Below are 20,375 nucleotides of genomic sequence, written 5' to 3'. Positions count from 1 at the left end.
GGCAGACACGACTGTGAATCTTAAATTATTATTATTTCTTCCTGTCGCTTACACCCAAGGTGGGGGCAGAGGAGAGGAGGGAAGAGGAGAGGGGGGAATCGCCTCTCCCCCTAAGGCACTGAGTGGAGAAGCCGCAAGGGGAGAGGGGGAGGTCACATTGTCCTCACTCTGTGGGGCTAGGCCCCTGGTCTCCCCAGCCCCAGGCTCCCCCAGCCCCTGAAATGCTAAGATGAGGCCCAGGGCAACTGGACCTCCCCCAACCCCAATATATTACATCATCACTTTTTAAATAGATACAGGGACTGGTCCCGCTACCCCCTCCCTGTGACGCCCCCCTCACTATTGGGGGCACCTGGGCAGCTGTGCAAATGGGCATGAGGGTGCATGGGAGGAAGGGAGAGCACCGGGCCCCTTAGCCTGCCCCTGCTAAGGAGGGGGAGGGGCCGCCAGGCCGGGGAGGGGGATAGTGCAAGGCAGAGCCCAGGCCACCACGGAGGGGGGGGGCAGCACCCAGCGAGGGAGGGGGGCAGATACCCCCACCCCCAGCAGAATTGGGTAGTTAAAAATCTGAAACTAGATTTCAACAAGACCGACAGAAGAGGCTATGTACAGAACCGGGGTGTACTCAGTCCTAAGGGAGGGGGGCGGATTCCTCTCCGGGCCCCAAGGGACGGCCGGGGGCCGGGCCAGGGCCGCGCTTCCCAGAGGGGCGCCCGCCGCTCGCCCGAGTGGCCGCCAGGGGGCGCCCGTCCGCCCTCGCCCCCTCCGCCCCTCACCCCGTCCCCCAGCCCGCGCCGCGCCAGCCCGGGGGCGGCGTGAGTCAGGGGCGGCCCGGCGGCGGCTGCGGCTCGCACCTGGGCGGGAGGAGAGCAGGGCAGGAGCCACCCGGCCCGCCCTGCCCTCTGGCCCCGGGGAGGGAGCGGCGGGAACAAGACATTCCCTGCCCGGGGACGCGGGAGGGGAGGGCAGGGACAGGGCGGGGAGCCGAGCGGAGCGGGCCCCTCCCGCTGCCCCCAGGGGCGGGCGAGCCGCTCAGGCCACCCCGCCCCCTCTCCGTCAGGACCCCGTGACTCAGCGCTCGGAGCCCGGCGGGGGGTGGGGAGGGGTGAGGTGGGGGGGCGAGGAGGGCTCCTTCCTGCGGGCCCAGTCCCCCAGGCTTTCCAGCTTCTCCCTCGCCTTCCCCCACCTACCCTTCCTTCACCGGTCCCCTTTGCATAATTCACTGCCAGGAAAAGAGAACAGAAACCAGGAAGGAGGGGTCTCGGAAGGGAAGGGAGGGGCGGCCCTTCACCCCCGACACAGCCAAAACCCCTGGGGGCGTGGGGGCGGGGTGAGGCTTTGGTCCCGAACCCCCCAACCCCTAGAAACCCGCATAGCCGAAGAGGGACACCACAAGTCAGAAATACATTATTGCTTCTACTCCCCAGGAGCAGTCGGGTACAGGGACCCCACCTTGACGATAGAGCTGTAAATAGGTACTATCCCGTATCACTCCTCGGGAGATCACCCCAATCTGGGGGGCCTGACCCCACAACATTTGCAGCTTGGAACTGGAATGAGGGCTCTGGGGGGAAGGGGTGGATTTCTGAGGCCAGGGAGGCCCAGCGCCCTGACCACAGCTCTGTGTCCCGCATGCTCCCACTGCTTGGCATGGGTGCCTCACTGCTCCAGCCGGGCCGCTCTGCCCTCTTTAAGAGGACTCCATGGCCCCTTCAGCCTGAGGCGTACTGGGTGCCCCCTCCTCTTCCTCCTCATCAGGGTGCCCCAGGGTGGAGACAGGGGGCCCAGTCGGAGCTGACTGCTCCCAGAATCGAGCCAGAGAGAGGCGGAAGGTGTCCAAGTGGCCATTGGAGAGGTCGAGGCCAGCAGGGGAGGGGGCGGTGGCAGAGGGCGGAGGGTAGTGGGGTGGCGCATCGTCCTTGCGGCGCCTCCGGGTGCGCACCTCCAGGCAGTTCTGGCCCTTGAGGTGGCGCTGCAGGTGGTCCTCCTTGGCGAAAGCCTTGTGGCACAGGTGGCACTCATAGGGCCGGTCCCCCGTGTGCAGGTGCATGTGGTTCTTGAGGTCATAGCTGTGCAGGAAGCGGGCTGGGCAGTGCGGGCACGAGTAGGGGCGCTCTCCCGTGTGCTTCCGCATGTGGATCTTCAGCTTGTCATTCCTGGCCGGTAGGGAGCAAGTCAGGATGGGACCACCCCACTCACTTTACTGGCCAGGTTCCCAGGTCTTGTCCCATTCCTGCTGCTCCCCCACCCCCGCCCATTTGTTCACCTCTTACTGCAGGATGCCCTGGTTGACTTCCCCAGCCTCCGTTGGCAGGGCCACCCTCTCCTCTGCCTCCAATACTGAAGTTTTCGTGCGCCAAACCCACCTCCCTTGCCTCTTTCTCCCAGACTCCCAATTTTGGTGTCTCTGGTCACTCTGGTGACCCCTGGGCCCCCCAGGCCTTCCAAGACCACCTGCTTCCCCAGCTCGGGTCTCGTAAGTCCTCTCTCCCTCCCGACCAACCTGGTCCCCTCTTGGCCCCTTCTCCCCTGGTGCTCACCGGGTGAAGCGGACACCGCACACTTCACAGGCGAAGGGCTTCTCCCCCGTGTGGGTCCTCATGTGGCGTGGCAGCTTCCCTGCCCCATGGATGATCTTGTGGCAGACTGGACACTCCTGGGGCATCTGGGAGCGGCGTTTGCGCACCAGCTTGTCCTGGCCGTCTAGGCCCGGTGCCAGGGCGTCCTGGTGCAGTGAGCTTAGGTAGGCCATTAGGTCAGGATCGATGGCATCCTCATCTGAGCCCAGCTCCTCGGGGGACAGCGGGGGCCCACCTCCCTGTGCCATCCCATAGGCAGAAGGGTACACCAGCTCCTCTTCTTCTTCCTCACCCTCATAGGCCTCGTAAGTCAGGGGCCCCTCCGGGGGGGAAGCAGTCCCTGCTGGGGGGCTGTAGCTCTCCCCCAGCCCGCTGCCCGTGTTGCTGCCCACTCTGCCAGCCACCTCGTCCTCCTCGTAGGTCAGGGGGTGGGGGGCGGGCACAGTGGGGGCTTCGGGCACTAAGTGGTTTGCCCGGGCCCCCTTGGTCTGCAGGAAAGCTTTTCGGGGCTTGCGGCTGCGGCGGGCCACTGGCCGGGGCAGGGGCGGGGGCGGGGGTGGGAGGGGCACCTGCGGCGGGCTGTCTTCACCATTGGGCACCCCCGAGGCTGTGGCCGTGGCGAAGGCCTCCAGGTACTGGCGGGCTCGCTCGCAGTCGTCCTCATCAGGGCTGGGAGCTTCTAGCCCACTGCCCTGCAGGATCTCCATGCAGGCTGCGATCACACACGGGATCTCCAGCAGCCGTGCGGCCTGCAGCACCGCGGGCATGTTGGCGCTGCTGGTGGTCAGCGTGGCCGTGTAGGCAAACTCGAGCAGGGCACCCAGCGCCTCCGGCCCCACAAAGTCTAGCTCGCACACGCCAGTGCCTGCTCCCCCAGCGGCTGTACCGCCGCCCCCAGCCCCCATGAGGGCTCCGCCACCGCCCTCAGTGAAGAGCTTCTTGAAGTAGTGGCTGCAGGCGGCCAGCACAGCACGGTGGGTGCGGTATTCAAGGCCCTGTGTCCGGATGGTGAGGTCGCAGAGGTGGCCCAGCTGGCGCTGTTCATTGAGGCAGCTCAGGAGCTCACTGCTGTGGTCTGGGAACGGGATCCCGATTAGGTCGTCCTCGGGGCTCCCCATCTTTTCCTGCAGGGTGGAGGGGGGAAGAGATTAAGAGCTCCCAGGAAGGAGCCCTGGTGTCAGCCAACACTTACTGACAGTCTTCTACGTGCTTTGTAGCCAGGTTACCTTCCACAACCCTCTGAGGGACTGGTTAGCATCCATTCCACAGACAGAAGTGCAGACAGAGGAAGTGTCCGGCCAAAGTTAAGTGCTGAACAGTGCTCAGACCTAGACCCCAGACCCTGGTCTCTGGGTCCCGGGCCCAGAGGCTGTTCCCACTGTGGTCCTGCCTGCCTCTGTGCTGGGAGGGCCCCCAGGGAGCTGAGCCTTTGCTAGAGACCCACTCCCCATGCCTTTGCAGGGAGTACTGGGCAGGGAGGTGGGTACCAGGGTCCTGGCCCAGGCTTCCTGAGGTGGCTGAAGGCATCAGGGCTCAATTGTCTGTGAGTAGGGTGACAGTCCATGCTGGAGCCTCCCCACAGCCAGAGAGGCCAAGGACAAGAGCTGGGATTCACACTGGACCTAGGTCTGCTCCAGGCATGGGTCAGGTACTTTCACTGTAGGGTCTGGTGCTCTGTAAGAGGCTATGCAGACTCACCAGGCAGCTTCCCAGCGCTTCACCTTCACCCTCCTCCTTCTCCCCTCCCCCACCTACTAAAAGTTCATCTCCCCTTTTAGATTCCAACCCCCCCCAGGCCAAAAGGGAAACACAGCTCCCAGCGTCTCTCCCCCCCCCCACATCCTCCCCTCCCCCAGGGGGCCAAGGAGCAGCCACCCTTTGCTGGGGTGTCGCTGGCTGGCTCGGGTGCTTCCTGCCCCGCACAGATAAGCATCATCCCCGCCCCATCCCCCACTGCCAATAGGCCCAGCTCCAGTTCCAGCCCTCCCCACTACAGTTACCACCACCAGCTCTCCCTCCCCATTCTTGGCTAATGGGGAGAGCCCCCCACCTTGCACTCACTGGCCCCTCCAAACAGCACCCCCTAGGCTGGTAGAGTGAGGAGGTCTGCTTGAGTCCCAGGTCTGCTGCTATCTTGCTGAATGACCTTGAGCCAGTCCCTTCTGTCTGTGCAAGGGTCTCCTCAGCTGTACAAGCCGTTGGATGGAAGTGGAAGTCCCAAGAGCTCAGCCCCTCAGCCCTAACATTGTGTGGGTGGGTCTGGAGCCAGTGGAGACAGACCAGGGTGGGCAAGAGCTGGGCTCTGGAGCCAGCCAGGCTCAACTTTGAGCCCGCACTCCCTGTGACTTCAAACATACCATCTCATCTCTGAGCCTCGTTCCTGGTCTACAGCACCTGGTCTATAGCAAGGGATAATCCCACGGCTGTGGTGACGGTGAATGAGAGCATGTGGGGCACAAGGGCTAACATGCAGTAGGGGCCCAATAAACATTTTGGCCTTGGGAGGGAGAGACAAGGCCTCGCCCAGGGGCAGATTCCACACCAGCGCAGATGGCCTCTACTGAGAACCTGCTTTGGGACAGCTGGGTCTCCCTCCCTCAAATCACCCCAGAGTCAGCTTACTACTGGCTAAGCGACCTTGGATAAGTGACTTCCTTACCCCAGGAGGCCACCTTCCTCCTCTGTAATATTAAAGGCTGACCTACATGGGTCCTTAGGGAGAGTCCCACTGACCCTAGTCAGTGTCTTTGACGCTCCCCAAAACTGCTCAGCCCTGAGGGGAAAAGGTTTTTTTCAGGGAGCTGGAGGAGTCAAGGGCCACAGCTTTGAAGTACAAGAATGGCATTGTCTCTGCCTGCCTCCAAGCCAGTCACCTTCAGTGGGACATGGGGGCTCCTGCTGGGTGTGTGTGGGGGAGGGGACTAGGGAGCAGCACCCACATGTCTCCCTTTTCCTGACAGGTGCCCCCAGGTGCTCCCAGCACCACCGCTTGCTCCCACCTGCAGTCCCTATATCACTTCTCTCCCAGGAGTGATCCCAGTTCCCTTTGGCTCTCCTGCCCGCACTTTACAAACAGAACAAGTGGCCAAAGGCCCAGGTCTTGGGAGCAAACAAAAACCGGGTGGGCAGCAGCAGTGGGCACCCTCCTGGGCCTAGGCAGGTCCTGGCCCTCCCTAAGGGGATGGGTGGGGCTGTCCTCGCTGTCCATTGGCCTGGAGCTGGGCACCCGCAGGCACGTGGCTTGCCCCATCCCTCTCCCTCCTTCCCTCCCCACCCCACCCATTCCTGCTGCTAAGCCCGCCTCCTTTCTCCCACCCCAGGGCTGGTCTCCGCGGCAACTTGGTGTGGCAGGGTGCTGATTGGCTGACCTGGCTGTCAGGTCACAGGCTCAGGCTGGTTCACCACGCAACTCACACAGGGCTTGGGCAAGGGTGGGTGTTTAACCCCTTAGGCCCAACTCCAGTGCCCATGGCCACGAGGTAGCAAGGAAGGAGGGGAGAAGCACAGGACACACGTAGGAAGGAGAGGTATTTGTGAGGTTCTCTAGCTTCTGGGAAACTCCCCCAACTCTTACCCAGGGCTCCAGCGCCCATGCCAACTGAGGTGCTGTCTGGAAATGATGCTGGTGCCAACCAGGCCAAGGGGGCACTCCTCCTGGTCCCATCATCTGGGGGTGGGGTGGGGCACCAGTGCCAGGATGCCCACCCCACCTTGGGCACCCTTCCCACATCTGCATCCCAGAGTGCCCAGCCCCCTGACGCCCCATGAGGGCGGCCCATCCCCACCCAGCCTGGCATGCCCCCTCTTGCTAAGGCCTTGTGGGCATGGGTGTGTGTGGTGGTTGGGGGGGCAGCTTGTGCCAGGGAACCAGGCAAGGTCTGTTTGCCTGGTAGGGGGAAGAACTGGGGGCCCCACCCCATCGCTCCCCCTTTCCTGCCACCCCCCCAGGCTCCCCTCACTGTCAGGCCTGCTAGACCGGCCAAGCAGGTGGGCAGCTCTCTTGAAACTGGGCCCTGAGTCAAGCCTGCCCCATCTTTGGTGGGGGGAAGACTTAGGGGTGAGAAAGGTAGGAGGGGGGCCAAGGTGGGAACTCCTATGGTGTACCTCAGTGCCCTAGGGCACCTGCCAGGGTGTGTCCAGCACTGTGGAGCACACTGGGCCTGAATTGGAAAGGAAGGGTCTGGAGCTCTTTTTCCAGGGGCTGACCTCAGGCAGTATCCAGTGAGGGCTGGGGGCACCAGCACCCCAGATGCAGAGGCTTCAAGCAGCCGGAGAGCAGGGACATAGCCCCCAAGGGGCAGATGAGTGAGGCTGGCCCCCCTTCCCCACACCCTGGGGATTAGGGGAGTGAGGCTTAGTGTGGGGGGCAGCGGGCGGAACCAGGATTAGCAGCAGAGAAAATAGATATGGGGCTGAGATGCAGGCACACAGACCCCCCCCCCCCCCAATCCCACCAAGGGCTTCTCCTTCTCCAGGTGCAGCAGCTCTGCGGAGGGAGGGTGAGGTCTGGCTGTGACATCCTCCTCCAGGGTGATGGAGGCCCGGGGCATGGCCTGGTGCCCACCCCCCACCTTGGCTAGCTACCCTCCCTCTTACTTCTTTCTCCTTTCTGCCCCCCACCCCCACCCCAACTCCAGCCTCAGGTTCTCTTCCTGTTTTTTTGGAGCTAAGTTTGCACGCAGCCAGGGTTTTGGCCTGTGGCTGGACCAGGGGGTGGGGAAGTAGGGCAGCCGGTCCAAAGTCCTCAGGGACCCAGGAATCCTAGCTCCTCAGCTTCTCCTACCCTTCCCAGGGCCCCTGGAGCCCAGGGGCTAGGGCCATCTGGACTACCCAGTTGGGAAGGCCAGACGAGGGGCTGACGGAGTCCCCTGGAGGACTACGTGGGTGGGCATGGAAGGCGGGCATGGAAGGCGAAGCCCCCTGGCCAAAGATGTAGGGCCTGGACACGCCCTCTATCTGCACCCCAGCCCCTCTCCGCACCCCAGCCCCTCTGGGCCAGTGCGTGGCCTACCCATCCCCCACACACCGCTTCCCCCTCCTAACCTCACCACCCCCAGCACTCACACTTCCTGGGGGCCAGGCGGGGAAGGGAGACCGCAAGCCACGAAGGGGGAAGGAGGGCAGGGGAGTTGGCTGCTTCCCGGTGCTGTGGGGGTTAAGCCTCTCCTCCCTGAAAATCCCCAATTCCTGATGCTCCTCAGTACTCTCCAGTGCTCCCCAAGATGAAGGAGATCTCAGTGCCCCTGCATGTTTCCTCTCCCTGACACCCGCCCTCAAGTGGCCAGCGGGCCACACTGGGGTGGGGGGGAGGTGGTAGAGGAGGGCATGGGCCACTTCCCTTCCCCAGCCTTGCCCCTTACCCCTTGGGGACTCCTGCCCACAGTCCCCCCATTCCTTGACCTCCTCTCCCTGTCCCCTCTCTGCCAGACATCCTATGCTTCCCTTCCTTCAGCCTCGGCCAGCCTCCAGCCTCTGGCCTCCGCTCTAGGAGTCTGTGGCTCATGGCCCCCAGGAGCCACCTCGCCCTCTCCTTTCTTTTTCTTCAGGTCTAGACTCCAGCCTCTCCCGCTTCCTCCATTCCACCCTGCTCGGAGCATCCCTTCCCTTCTCCCCAGGCAGGTGGGCAGGCAGGCAGAGAGAGAGGCCCAAGGAATCAGATCAAGGAGCCAGGCCTGCCTTTCGAGCCCTGGTCTTGCCATGGGATGGCCACATTCAGCACACCCATGCCACCCTTCTGGAAGAAGCACAGGATCAAAATTTGGGGGCCAGCTGGGGAGGATGGGTGGCGGGGGTGGGGGCAGTGCGGAGAGAGCGGATGTGGGGTGGGGTGGGGGGACAACCCAGGCCTCTCTGCCCGTCAGAATTTCCAGCCCTGGAGCCGCTGGGCTTTCCCCAGAGGGCACCCACCCTGGGCCAGGCGACAATGCACCTGGACAGACCCTGGACATTAGGGCTCCCAGCGGGATCTGCCTGGGCAGTGCCGGCTTCCCGTAGGCCAGAGGAGCCGGCACAAGGTGCCAGGGTCTGCCCGGTGCCCACCCCCTCCCCCCAGCCTAGCGTCTCAGGCTGGGTAACCGAGCTGGCTGGTAACCCCACACCCGCCAAGCCGCGGACAGAAACCTGAGCCCCCCAGCCCCAGAGGACACCCCAGCCCGATCCCCAGAGCCCGGCTCCCTGCCAGCCTGTCCAGCCTCCTGTCCTGGCCCAGCAATCCCTCAGCTCCTGTCAGCTCCTTCTGCTCCCCTGCCCTCTGGGTCCCCTGAGTCCTGAAGCTTCCACACACTCCAGCTCTCGGGACCCTCAGCTCCCTAAACCTTCCCCAGGGGGAAGCTTGGACACCCTCTTCCTGGCTTGTTTTGCAGTCCCTCTCTGACCCTTGGCCAATGCTAGGCCTCCAAGCCTCCCCTGAGGCCTGTTCTCCCAAGGCAGAGCAGGGCCTACTCACCTGAACGCGGAGGGGCCTTGCCGGCAACTCCTCTTGGCCCCTGGGGGGAGCAGGTTGGGAGGGTGGGGGAGGGCGGGCTGGGGGGGGGGAGGTGGGGTGGCTGTTCCCCGCTCCAGCTCCCTCCTTCAAAGGGGCCGCCCACGACCTGGCCCAGCCCCTCCCCCCTTCAGCCTTAACCCTCTGGGTGCTGTCCCCCTCCCCCAAGCCGGGAGGGAGGGGTTACCAGAGGGCTGGCAGCGTGGGAGAGGGCCTAAAGTTTTGCCTGTGGTGCCCGAAGCCCCAGCTGTACCCACCCCCGCTCGTCCTCACTCAGTCCTGAAAGGGGAAAAAGGTGAGCGTAGGCAAGGTAGGAGCTGGGACAGTCCAGGAGGACAGAGGTGAGGAGGAGCCACGGGAGAGGCTGCTGGAGGTGGGACCAGGAGAAGGAAGAAGGGAGGGGAGGGGACAGGAGGTGGCCATGGCCAGAAGAGGGAGGAGGGGAGCCCTTGGACAGTCAGTGCCAGGGGTGACAGGTACCCAGGCCCCTGCCCCCAGGAGTACACGGCACTACAGGGGGCCACAGGGAGGCCCTTCAGGCCCCTGTGGGCCCCCGAGACCCCTGGGAGCTGACCAAATCCTCCCCACCCTGTACTGGGCTGGGGCCCTCAGGGGCTGGGCAAGGCAGCACCCCGCCCTCCCCATGCCTCACCCCAAACCCACTCACATACCACAGTTCCTTGCCCGGGCGCCAGCCCCTGCCAACCAGGCCAGGGGGCAGCCCTTGTGCCAGCCCCCAATGGCCAGGGGGATCAAGGGGATGGAGCTGGCCCGAGAGGGGTGGACAGATGGGGGGGAGCTGTGGGCACGGAAAGAGGAAGGAGCCAGGAGGGGGCATTTGCTGGGAAGCCTGGCCCCACCCCTTGCGCAAGCTGCTGCCACCCTGGCCGGTTGGGTGGGACCCGCCTGGGCCTGAGGGGCAACTCAGGAGGGCTCTGAGCCCAGAGATGGGTGGGCCATGAAGTTCCACTGAAACACCTCCTAGGGTCTCTTATTCCTGGAATGAGAGGTGCCCAACGTGCCCTAGACACGAGGCCAGTCCAAGTCCTCCTGGGTTGAGGAGGACCATTGAAATGCCCCCTAAAACATCTCCTCCCCTTTCCCCCCAACAGCTGCTGGCTCTACGCCGCTGGCCTGCTGCCCCTCACCAGCTCCCGGCCCGGTTGGCACCTACCCACCAGGATGCTGGCAGTCCTGCCCTCCTCTCCCTCCTACCCTCCTGCTCCCAGCGCCCCATGCCAACTGTCGGCCTGGGGTGGGGGAGGGTTACCCCTGCGTCGTGGTGCCAGTCAGGCGGGTCCAGTCCCAGGTCCTACAGAGAAGGCCCAAGACACTGTTCTGAGCCATCTCCTCAGGAGGCTGCACACAAGTCAGGGCCTATACAGAGAGCCCAGAAGACGATGGCCAGCCCAGGAAGCACTTACTGAAAGCTCCATTCCCCAAGGTGGGTGCCAGCCTCCTAGCATTCCCTCTGCCTCAGCATTTGCTTGGGCACCAAAGTCCCCATGATTCCTGAGAGCCCTGGTGCCTGTAGCCTGTGAGGGCCTGGGGTGGGGCTGCTCTCTGCCCTTTGATCGCCATAAAGGCAGGGAACCAGCCTAGAGGGCAGGGAAGGGGTTCATGGGGCCCCTCCATTTTACTCCTGCCAGGGGCAGCAGGGTAGGATGGGGGCATCTCTTGGGTGGGGCTCTAAGGTAAGAATGGTAGCATGTCCTAGCAGAGGAGAAGAAGGCGGGTGGGCATGAGTACCTGGTGTCGCATGGACACAGGATGGTGAGAACAAGGTGGGGACTGGGGTGAGATGCAGAAGGTACCCATGTCCCAATTCATCCAATCCCATCCAGCAATGTTTCCAGACTTAACCCTATTGAGAGAGCAAGGAGGACTACAACTCCCAGTATGCACCACAATTGTTCTGCATGTACCCTGGGAGTTGTAGTTCCCAAGAGAAGTCGTGTGTTCTCCCTAGAGCCCTGCTGATGGGGTGGGGATGGCAGAGCAGTAGATTTGTTCAGAAATCTCCAAGGGGACTGCGTTTAGAAGAGGTAAAAAGCTAAGAGGTCCACGGTGGAGGGGGAGAGGACCCCTTCTCCCAGGCAAAGGGGAGGAAAGGAGGAAGGAAGGAGGAGAGGATGTCTGTTGAAAGGGGCATATGGGTGGGGAGGGGTGTAGGGGGGTGGAAACAGGAAGGAAACTGAAGCCAGAGACATGAGGTCGAAAGCAAAGGCCTGGTAGAGCCGTACTCTGAAGCCTGGCAGGGACTGGGAAGGCATAAGAGGAATTAGGGATGCCAACTGGTGGCAGATCAGTGCGTTTGTTGGGGTCCCGGGGCCCCTTCGGCCCCTGGATCTGGCACAGGTACTTGCTGGCTTGGCTCTGGGACACTAGCAGGCAGAGGAAGAGGTGGTAGGGAGAGGTCAGGCCAGGCCTAGTGGGCCACGTGCTGGAGGGAGGTAGGCAGGGGTTAGGCCCAGGTGTGAGGTCAAGGAATTATGCCCACAGAGGAGGGTGCTACCTTCAGGGCCAAGGCCATGGCATCTGGAGGCCTCAGCGAAGACAGAATGACATAGCCACAGGCACCAGCCTCCCACCCAGCCCTACAGAGGGGCAGGGGTGCAGTGAAGAGGGCAGCCCTCTTTGGTCTCCTTGTGGAATGTGTTAAAGGTAGCTCTCCCTTGGCCAGGGAGCCTGTGAACATTAGAGGCGGCAACTCGGCAGCCCAGACAGCACTGAGTGCCTTTCCTTGGAGGGGGGTGGGGTGGGGTGTGTGGAGGTCAGAAGTGGGCAGAGGCTGTGTTTTGAAGCAACTTTCCCTAGGCTTCCCAAGGCTCTGAGACAGATGCTTACAGGCCCCAACTGAGACTCCTGCCAAGACCTGAGTATGACGGGGTGTGCTTGGAGGGGGTGGGGGTCTTCCTCGCCCCTCCAAAGCCCTTGATAGTGGACGACAGTAGCTCTAACCCCTTTCCCCCAGCCCCCCAGGCCCGCCTTGGCGCTTGGCCTCCTGTGCGTTGGCAGGACTGGGGGTGGGGGGGCAGCAAGGCAACTTCAAACTGTCCGGGCAAAACGTCAAGTTTACTCACGAGTTTACTCAGCAGAAGGAGGGGGGAAGAGGCTCGAGAGGGCACACCCCATGCCAGGGTCCTATCCGTCTCCTGTCCCCACCTTCCTACCCCCATTCTCCTCTTCAGCCCTGGGCCAAAACAGCCATAGGCCCCAAGGCTTGGTGGCAGGAGAGTCTCAACTCTCAGAAGGTCACGGAACCAAGTAGGCCAGAGGCAGGAAGCCCCGAAGCAGAATCAGAGGCTCCTGTCGGAGGGCAGTACTATGTCCAGAGCCCAGTGACTGCCCATCTTAGGGCCTTGGCCTTGGACTAGAACTGGGTCTCTCAGCCACCAAGAAGGGGGCAGTACCAGGCCAGACTTACTGCATTTGAGTGGTCCCCTGAGCAGTGACTTCTGACCCCAGATGACCAGTCATAGGCAGTGCCCCAGGCAGCATGGTGCCATCTGGGAGGCCATAGGATCAGGGGCTCGTTCTCTCAGCCTTGGCTGGGAATGGGGGGCCAGCACCCTATCTGACCTACTTCCCTTTCCTCCCCACCTGCTTTCATTCTCTGCTGCTCTCCCCCAGCCTTCACTGTCCCCACCCGAGAGGCGCTCCACCCCCCATGCCCGCTGGCCCCCTCCCCCACCCTCCCCCAGGGTGCCAAGTGCAAGCACACAAAGGGCCCGATGGTGCATTGTTAGCCCAGCCCCCGCTGCCCGCCGCACCCTCCCGGGTCGGGCATGAGGCCAAGGAGGAGCTGGGGGCCCTGGGTGCCAGGGGGCACCACGGGGAAGGGGGAAGAGGTCAACACCTGTCTCCCAGCACTAGGGTCCATATCAGCCAGAGCTGTGTGGTGATGAGAGTGCCCTGGGAGAGCAGACCTCTGGCCTGACACCTGAGCCTGGTGGGCACTGCCTTCCTCCCTCCCCAGAGCCCCTCTGGAGGACAGTGACCCCTTTCTGACCCCTGTGCTAAGGCTGGGGGGTGTGGTACCCAAGGGAGGGGATAGCGCCTGGGGGTGCCAGCAGGCTGCATCGTGCCTGCAGCAACCATGTAACAGAAGCACGCTGGGGGAGCTGGGGTCCCGGGGGCCGGGGCCAGGACGCAGTGACAGAGATTTCTTCTTGTTTCATCAGCTACTCCGGGGGGAGCCCCCTGCCCTTCTCCCCAGTCACCACAGGCAAGGCGCAATGAGTGCTGCCCAGGCGCAGTCACAAATTTGGCCCTCCTGGGCCTTGCATGGCCCTCCAGGCGCCCACTCTCCCCCACAACCCAATGCCCACCCCATGCCAGCTCTGCTAGCAGTGCCAGGCAGGTACAGGGGTGACCAAACCAGTTGGTGTGTGGCGGGGGAGCAGGAGGCAACCCCATAATCCTCCAGGCCTCACCCTCCACAGCACAGACACCCTCAGGGAACAGTGAGTCCCCATCCTGGTTTAACCCCTCACTGCTGGGTCTGGCTCCCCCCCCCCCCCCCAGGAGCTGCCTCCCTCCTCCAGGGATAAGTTGGGGGAAGGGGGAGTCGCTACGCTGACTCACTCCCATTCTCAGCTGCAACTAGGGGTCTGCAAGGCGTTGGGGCGGGGGTCAGTTCAAGAACGCCCTCCACCTGGCCCGGAAGCCAGGACAGCCTGCTGGTCTCCCCCTCTCCTCGGCACCCACTTCCGGTGTCCCAAACTAGGTCAGCAGCGCTCGTTTCCTGTGGGTCAGCTAGCACCCGCGCCTCTGCCCCTCCCCTGCTCCGGACCCAGGCTCCCCGCCCCCCCCAGGGCGCCCCGAGGTCTCACCACGTCTCAGCCGCCCTTTGATACGTGGGGGTTGTGCGGGGCGGGGGGCAGGGGACCCGCCCTCTCTCCAAACAGCAGCAGGGCCGGGGCGCCTGGGCAGGCACGTGTCCGGGCACAACCCGCTGCCCACGCCGCCCCCCCACTCCTGCCCCCCCCCCGCCCCGCTCTGGCCGGGACACGTCGCTCTCTTACTTGGGGTGGGGTGGGAGGAGAGAGCGAAGGCTGGGAATGGAAAGCAGCCCCCCCACCCCTTTGAATGGCAGCCCTGTGCCAGCGGCGCTCCCAGTAGCTTCCACGACTAAACAGTAGCGACCCCCACTCTGGAGGGGCAGGTGCGCGGGCGCCGGCGGGGGGGCGGGGGTGGTGGTGTAGAAGTCCTCCCGGCCCCTCGCCCTTGCTCCGGCCCGGGGAGGGTGGCGGCGGAACCGGCGCCCGCGAGAAGGGACCGGGACCGAGGGCGAGCCCCACTACTGGACACGGAGCGCGGCTCCGGAGGCGCAGGAAACCGAATAGTCCAGCCGGTAACTTCCCCCCCCCACCCCGGGCCGCGGCGCCTCCTGCGCTCCCCCCGCCCCCCGCGCCCCTGGCCCAGGTCCAGCCCACCGCGCCAGGGGGCGCGGGGGAGGGCGCCTTGTCCCAGTTAGAGTCCGTCAGCGTTTCCATTCCCTCAGCCCGGGCGGATCGGGGGTCTCCCCGCAAGTCCCAAAGGAGACGGGGGAGCGCTCGGCGCCGCCTCACCCTCTCTCCATCCCGGAGCCGCCGGTCGGTCTGGTCCCAAAAGTGCAGAGAAAGTTTCTGGGGGCCCCTCCGCCCACCTTTCCTCGCACTTAAAATCGACTCCAAAGACGCGGGGTGCGGGGAAGGCGCCGGGAAGAGGAGTGGTGGGAGTCGGGTCTGCATGCGTGTGTGCGCGCGTGGGGGGGGTCCCACTCACAGGACAGACGAAGGACACTGCAGTAGTCTCGCGTCCGGGGGACCCCGAGCCGGGGACAAAAGTAGGGTCCACTCACCTCTCCGCCTTCGGGTCCGCTGGCCGGAGCCGCTGAAGCACGGGGTGTGGAGAGAAGCGCGTCCCCCGCCGGCCCGGGGGCTTGGGGCCCTGCTCCGGTCCTAGTCAGAAGGCCGCGGTCAGTCGCTCGCCGCTCTCTGCTGGGGGGCTCCTCCTCCGCAGCCCTCGGCCTCCTCCTGCCGCCCGCCCCCCCCTCGGCCGCCGAGAGCCGTACATTCACCTGGCTCCCACCCGCCCCCCCCTTAGGGCCCGCCTCACCTGTCCTGCTGTCTCACCTGTCCTCCCGCTGGCTTTCCCCCCATCCCTCCCCTCCCTCCCCCCGCCCCCTGCCACCCCCCAAACTCCCCCCCCAACCCTTAGCAACACCCTCTGTCACTTCCTGGTTTTTCACCCGCCCCCCAGGTCCCCCTCCCTCCGCCCAATAAGGATATAAACTTCAACCCCTCGGTCCAGCCAGTCCCTGCGGGGCGCAGATGGGTCCCTCCCTCCCCTGGCGCTCCCTTCCTCTGAGCTTCTACTCTGCTCTCCCAGCCTTGGCCACCCTCCTCGTTTTCCCTCCTTCTCTCCTGCGCTCTCTTTCTCCCTCCACCTGCCGCGGTCCCTCTCCCCCTCCCTCTCCCTCTTTCTCCCCTAGCCCCTATCTCTAGCAGTCCACCTTAACTCGGGCTCCACCCCCGACCCCCATCCAGCCCTCCGCGGCGGCCCCGCCCCGCCCCCTGCGCTCCGCCGCCCTACCCGCCCATTGGGCTGCGCACCCGCCCGTCTCAAGTGGGTCCCGCCCCGCGTTCCGCCAGGGAGGGGGCGGAGCCAAGGGGCTGGCCTGAAACCTGGAGGAGGGAAAGGGGGAGGGGCAGTGTCCGCAGTGGCCCGGGAACCCAGCGCCCCCATCGTGGGCTCTCGGTCTCCACGAGGGGCTTTGGTGCAGTCACCCAGTCGGGAGGGAAGGGTCTGAGAGGTTAAAGATAGGCCGGGTGGGGGTGAGGCGGGACTTAAGGGATTGAGGAAGGGGGGGTCCCGGGAGGGGCTATAATCAGGTCAGTGCCCCGGGAGGTAGGGGGAGGGGAGCCGCCAGGCCTTGGCTCCGGCTCCTACGCCCCTCCCCGACTCCGAGGGCGCGGGGGAGTGGGGGCTGCGGGCACTGTGCATCCCTCCCCACGCGTGACGGCGCCCCGCGGGGAGGGAGTGGCGCCCTGGGCAAGCAGCCTCTGCGCCCCAGCCGGTGCCCGCTGCGGCCTTGGCATTGTCGGAGGGGAGGGGCTGGGCCCGCAAAGGGGGAGGGGAGGCGCGCTCGCGCGGTTGCTCCCCGCCTCCATTCCGCCTGCTCCCTAAGTGGAGAAACTGAGTCTCCGCGAAGAAGGGACCTCTGGACCGGGATTCATTCGGAGACCCCGGTGGCCAGGGGAGCCTGGGCGTTTCCAGATGTGTGTGGGGGGCGGGGTACGTCCTCGACGCCCCCGCCGGTGAAGAAGGCAGCCTGGGGGAACGCGTCCAGCAGTGGACTCGTCCAGCGGCGCCCGCCGCGCTCTGTACCCGGACGGCCCCTCCCACTGGTGTAAAACGGAGTCAAATCCTGCTACCGCGAGCCAGGTTCCGTTCCCCGCAGCCGGCCGGGCCGAACCGGGGCCGACTCGCTCCCGCTTCCCCAGCCCCCTCCGCGGGGGGCCTCCCTCCCTTTCCAGCAGGTGGCTCCGCGCGACACCAGCTCAACCTGTTGGACCACAATGGGCGGCGCCAGGGGGCCCTGGCCCTCACCCGGGCTGACCCGGGATCCCCGCGCAGGGGGAGGGGCGGAGTCCCGGGTCCTCCCTCCCTCTCCGGCCGTGACTCAGCCTCGGGGCCGCTACCCTGCGCCCCAGCCAGGGGCGGAAAGTGTGAGGCGCTCCTGAGGGCCCGGGCCAAGCCAAACAGCCCCCCACCTCAGACATTATCTCACTGGAGAATTAGGGGGGCTGTAGGAAGGAGGGGGTAGCAGCAGGCCTAGGGCGCTCCCGCTCGCGAAGTCCGCTCCAGGTTTTTCTATCGTCCCTGTTCCCCTTGGGCCCTGCGGCCGGTCACTGCTCCGGGTTTTCTTCTCGGCCCCGCCGGACTGTCTAGTCGTTGAGCGCCGGGAGCGGCGGGGTCCAGGCCAGGGTTTCTCCCTCCCTCTCCTGCCGTCGGGATCGCGCTGGCCTAGGGAAGAGTCGTGCTGGGGGATAGGCGGCAGTGCCACGGAGAGGGGGCTGCTGCTCGGAGGAGGGGGCAAGGCCCAGGCAAAGGAGGGCGGGAAGGTGGCTCTGGCAGGGCAGAGCCTGGGTGTCCAGAGGCAGCCCAAGGGCGGACGCCTTGGCACCAGACCCTAGGTACGGAGAAACGAGGGGCGCCCCGGGCCTCTGGCCGCCCCGTCCACCCTCGCCTAGGGTCGTCTCCGGAGTCTTGCTGGACCCGGGCTGGACCTGCCAGCAGCGGGACCTAGAACCTCCTGTCTGTTCCTCCGCGACAGCCTGCCCCCGCTCCCGCCAGCACCCACGTTTCTCTTCTCGTCCATACAGCTTCCTTGCAGGCGCAGAAGTAGGAGGGGGGATCCCCGACTCGAAATTCCCGCCTTCCCTCTAGCTCCTGGCTCCTGGTTAGAGACTGCAGCAACCCAGAAAGCCCGACTGGGGGCTGCGCCCCCTTCCAGGAGCACTCCCCACCCCCTCACCCCCACCCCGCCCCCAGCGGGGCCCCAGGGGGCCTGCTGCCACCCCCGCCCTGCCACCAGGCCGGGACTGGCACCGAGGTCTGCAGGGCAGGTGTGGGGCCTACAGGGGCCTCCCGGGGAGGGGGCGGGCATCCCAGATTCGCACATGCAGACCTAAATCTCAGGCGACCAGCCAGCCCTTAATTTTGAGGGCAACGTCACAGGAGATGGGTAAATCCCGGAAAGTGAGACGTGCTTGACGGTGCGAAGGATGCCAGCCCGGGCTGGGAGTTCATCCCTCCTCGCGAGGGCTGTGTACCTGGGGCCGGGGGCGACGGCTCCGGTGACAGCCAGGTGTCGGACTGGCCACGTGCGCTCAGGGACAGCTGCAGGACAGTTAGGTGTTTGCAGAGCGCGCTTCTGGCGGAAGAAGGGCTGGGCTGTCTGGGCAGGGTCCTGAGTGAGTGGGTCTGGGGGCCTGTGTTGGAAGATGGGCGGGGGTTGCTGAACTAGAAGCCGAGCGTCAGCTTGCCCTGGGCGCCCACCTCTTCCCCGCTCCCCCCGCTGCCCCGGCTGCCTCCGCTTCCCTCGAAAAACCCGCCGCCCAGGAAACCGCTGGGGGCGCTCAGACCGCAGCACCCCCCCGCTCGCCGCCCCCCGGCGCCCCCACCGCGACCGCCCAACCCACCTGAAGGGGCCGTGGCTGCCAGGGTTGCCCCTCCCGCCGACTCCCCCCCACACCTGCGGGCGCACTATTTATAACCCAGCGCCTATTCCGGGCCTCTGGGCGGGAGCCGGCTGCGCCTCAGCGCTAATCGTCTCCGGGATCTCTGCGCCCCTCAGGGCCGGGGGAGATAAATTTAGCCTCAGGAAGCTCGGGGAACAATTTCCAAAACTCCACGTCCCGGAACAGGCGAAACAGAACCCCTGCGCCCTCGGCCTCGGAGGGGCGGCCAGCAGGCGGCGCAGGTGCCGCGGCCCCGCGAGCCCGGCGGAGAAGCCGGGGCTGGTGGAGGACGCGAGGGTCGGGGGGCGGCGGCTCCGGCCGGGAGGGGCCGGAAGGACGCGCAGGGCAGGCTGTACAAAGTCTTAGCTGGGAGTAACCGAGAAAGGGCTTGGGGACTTCTGCCCTTCGAAGGGGAAATGACTGCTATGCAAACGAGATGCAAATAGGAACGCCAGGAAGCGCTGGTGCCCTTGGGGGTCTGCGCTCCCGCGTGGGTGAAACCACGCCGCACCCCTCCATCCCTCGGCTTCGGGGCGTTGCAGGGAAAACGCGGGCCCCTACCAAGATCGTTAGTAAAATAGCTGGTTTAGTGCGCTCGGCTCACAGACCCTGTGGCCAGGACCCCTGTCCTCCACTTGCCTTTGGCACACCATGTCCGCCGGAATCCGCTGGGAATCCTGGCTGTCAGGCCGCTCCTCCCAGGGCTGTCGCGTTTAGGGGTCCCTTTCAGCTTCGCGGAGGCTCAGGCCCGGTTTTATCCCGCCCTTCCCCTACCTCCATGTGGCCACTAGAGGGCGCCCGGGCGCCCGGGGTAAGATCTTCCCTACCCCTCCCCTCTTCTGCCGCCCACGCCCTGCCCTGAGCTCCTGAGAGTGGTTTGGACACTCCAGACCTGAGCTTACCCTCGCTCTTTTTCCCATGGAGAGGAGTGGGCAGGTGTAGAGCAGGAAACCATCTCCTGGCTTGTGTGGACGCCCACAGGAGCTGGGGAAAGCAAGTACAGGAGCTGTGTGGAAGTGAAGTGGAAGTGGGGGTCACCAGGTGGGTGCAGATCATGGCACTGGTCCTCTTCATGCATGGCCTTCCTGGCCCCATCTCCCAGGCACCGGTTCAGAAGAGGAAGGCTGGACAGTGGAGAGAAACCCTGGACTTGAGATGAAGAAATCTAGGTTCACCGCCTGACCACCCCATTGCAGTGTGCCCTGGGCATGACCTTGACGGGTCGCTTCTCACCTCTCTGGGCCCATTTTCTTCAAGGTGGCAATGACTGACTGCCCTCGCCCTGCCACCTTGCAGAGTGGGCCTGCGTAAGTCTGCAAGTGTGTTGTGGAGTGAGGAGGGCTCTCAGAGGGTGCACAAGCTTTTCGTTATTCTCCCACCCTCTCCTCAGCCTCTCCACCTTCAGGACACTCTTGAAAGTTGACCCTGTCCGTGGACCACCTCTCGTCACTCCCCTTTGCCCTCTTTCAACGTCCCAGGCCCCGCCCCCTTCCATCCACCACTGCCAGGGTGCTCTTTCCTGGACGTCCCCACCCCTGGCAAATGCCCTTGGACTCAGGACCCTCAGACTCCAGGATCCACCTGCAGGTGCCATCCCAGCTGGTGGGTGTGGGGGCTAGAAAGGAAAAGGAGGCAGAAGGCCAGAGCTGGAATCAGGGTGGGGCTCACCAAGCAGGGTTCAGGCTACTGAGGGGGAGGTAGGAGCTCCATATTCATGTGGGAAGGTGAATTATGTGCCTCCTCCACTGCTAACTGCTCTGGTTGCATTGAGGACTTTACCCCTTCCCACTGCTGTGCTCTGGGGGTTAGGTGGGCTCAAGGGACCAGGAAAGAGCACTGACTTGATTTTGTGGGGGCCTAAGGAGGGTGGCTAAGCTGCTGGGGTGAAAAATCACCTTGAGGTACACCTGGCTGGCTCAGTTGGTTGAGTGTCAGGTTTTTGGTTTTGGCTTGGGTCATGATCTTGGAGGCGTGAGGTCGAGCCTGCGTTGGGGATACTTGGGATTCTCTCACTCTGCCTACCCACTGCCCCCCCCCCCTTACGTGCGTCCTCTCTCTCTCTCTGTCAAATAATCTTTTTTAAAA

The 20,375-nt window shown here is 64.6% G+C and overlaps 1 protein-coding gene across 3 annotated transcripts; it reads right to left on the bottom strand.

Moving 5' to 3' along the window:
* Positions 1-14: 14 nt before the first annotated feature.
* Positions 15-18,561, bottom strand: ZBTB7B (zinc finger and BTB domain containing 7B). 3 transcript variants are annotated; one of them, XM_041745131.1, is made up of 5 exons: positions 17,883-18,561; positions 15,163-17,073; positions 14,906-15,005; positions 2,541-3,703; positions 15-2,156 (listed from the first exon to the last, which is right to left on the bottom strand). In XM_041745131.1, exons 2-5 carry the CDS (start codon positions 15,204-15,206, stop codon positions 1,691-1,693), a joined length of 1,773 nt encoding a protein of 590 aa, XP_041601065.1. In that variant the 5' UTR covers positions 15,207-17,073; positions 17,883-18,561; the 3' UTR covers positions 15-1,690. The 3 variants fall into 3 exon arrangements, with proteins under 3 accessions (XP_041601065.1, XP_041601079.1, XP_041601071.1); XM_041745145.1 differs by lacking the exon at positions 17,883-18,561 and having other exon boundaries at positions 15,180-15,317; XM_041745137.1 differs by lacking the exons at positions 14,906-15,005; positions 15,163-17,073; positions 17,883-18,561 and adding an exon at positions 9,025-9,278.
* Positions 18,562-20,375: the final 1,814 nt, after the last annotated feature.

This window comes from Vulpes lagopus, chromosome 1 (assembly GCF_018345385.1).
Source record: "Vulpes lagopus strain Blue_001 chromosome 1, ASM1834538v1, whole genome shotgun sequence".
Lineage (NCBI taxonomy): Eukaryota > Metazoa > Chordata > Mammalia > Carnivora > Canidae > Vulpes > Vulpes lagopus.
Note: the sequence above shows the minus strand (reverse complement) of the source record. Positions and strands in the feature narration are given on the sequence as shown.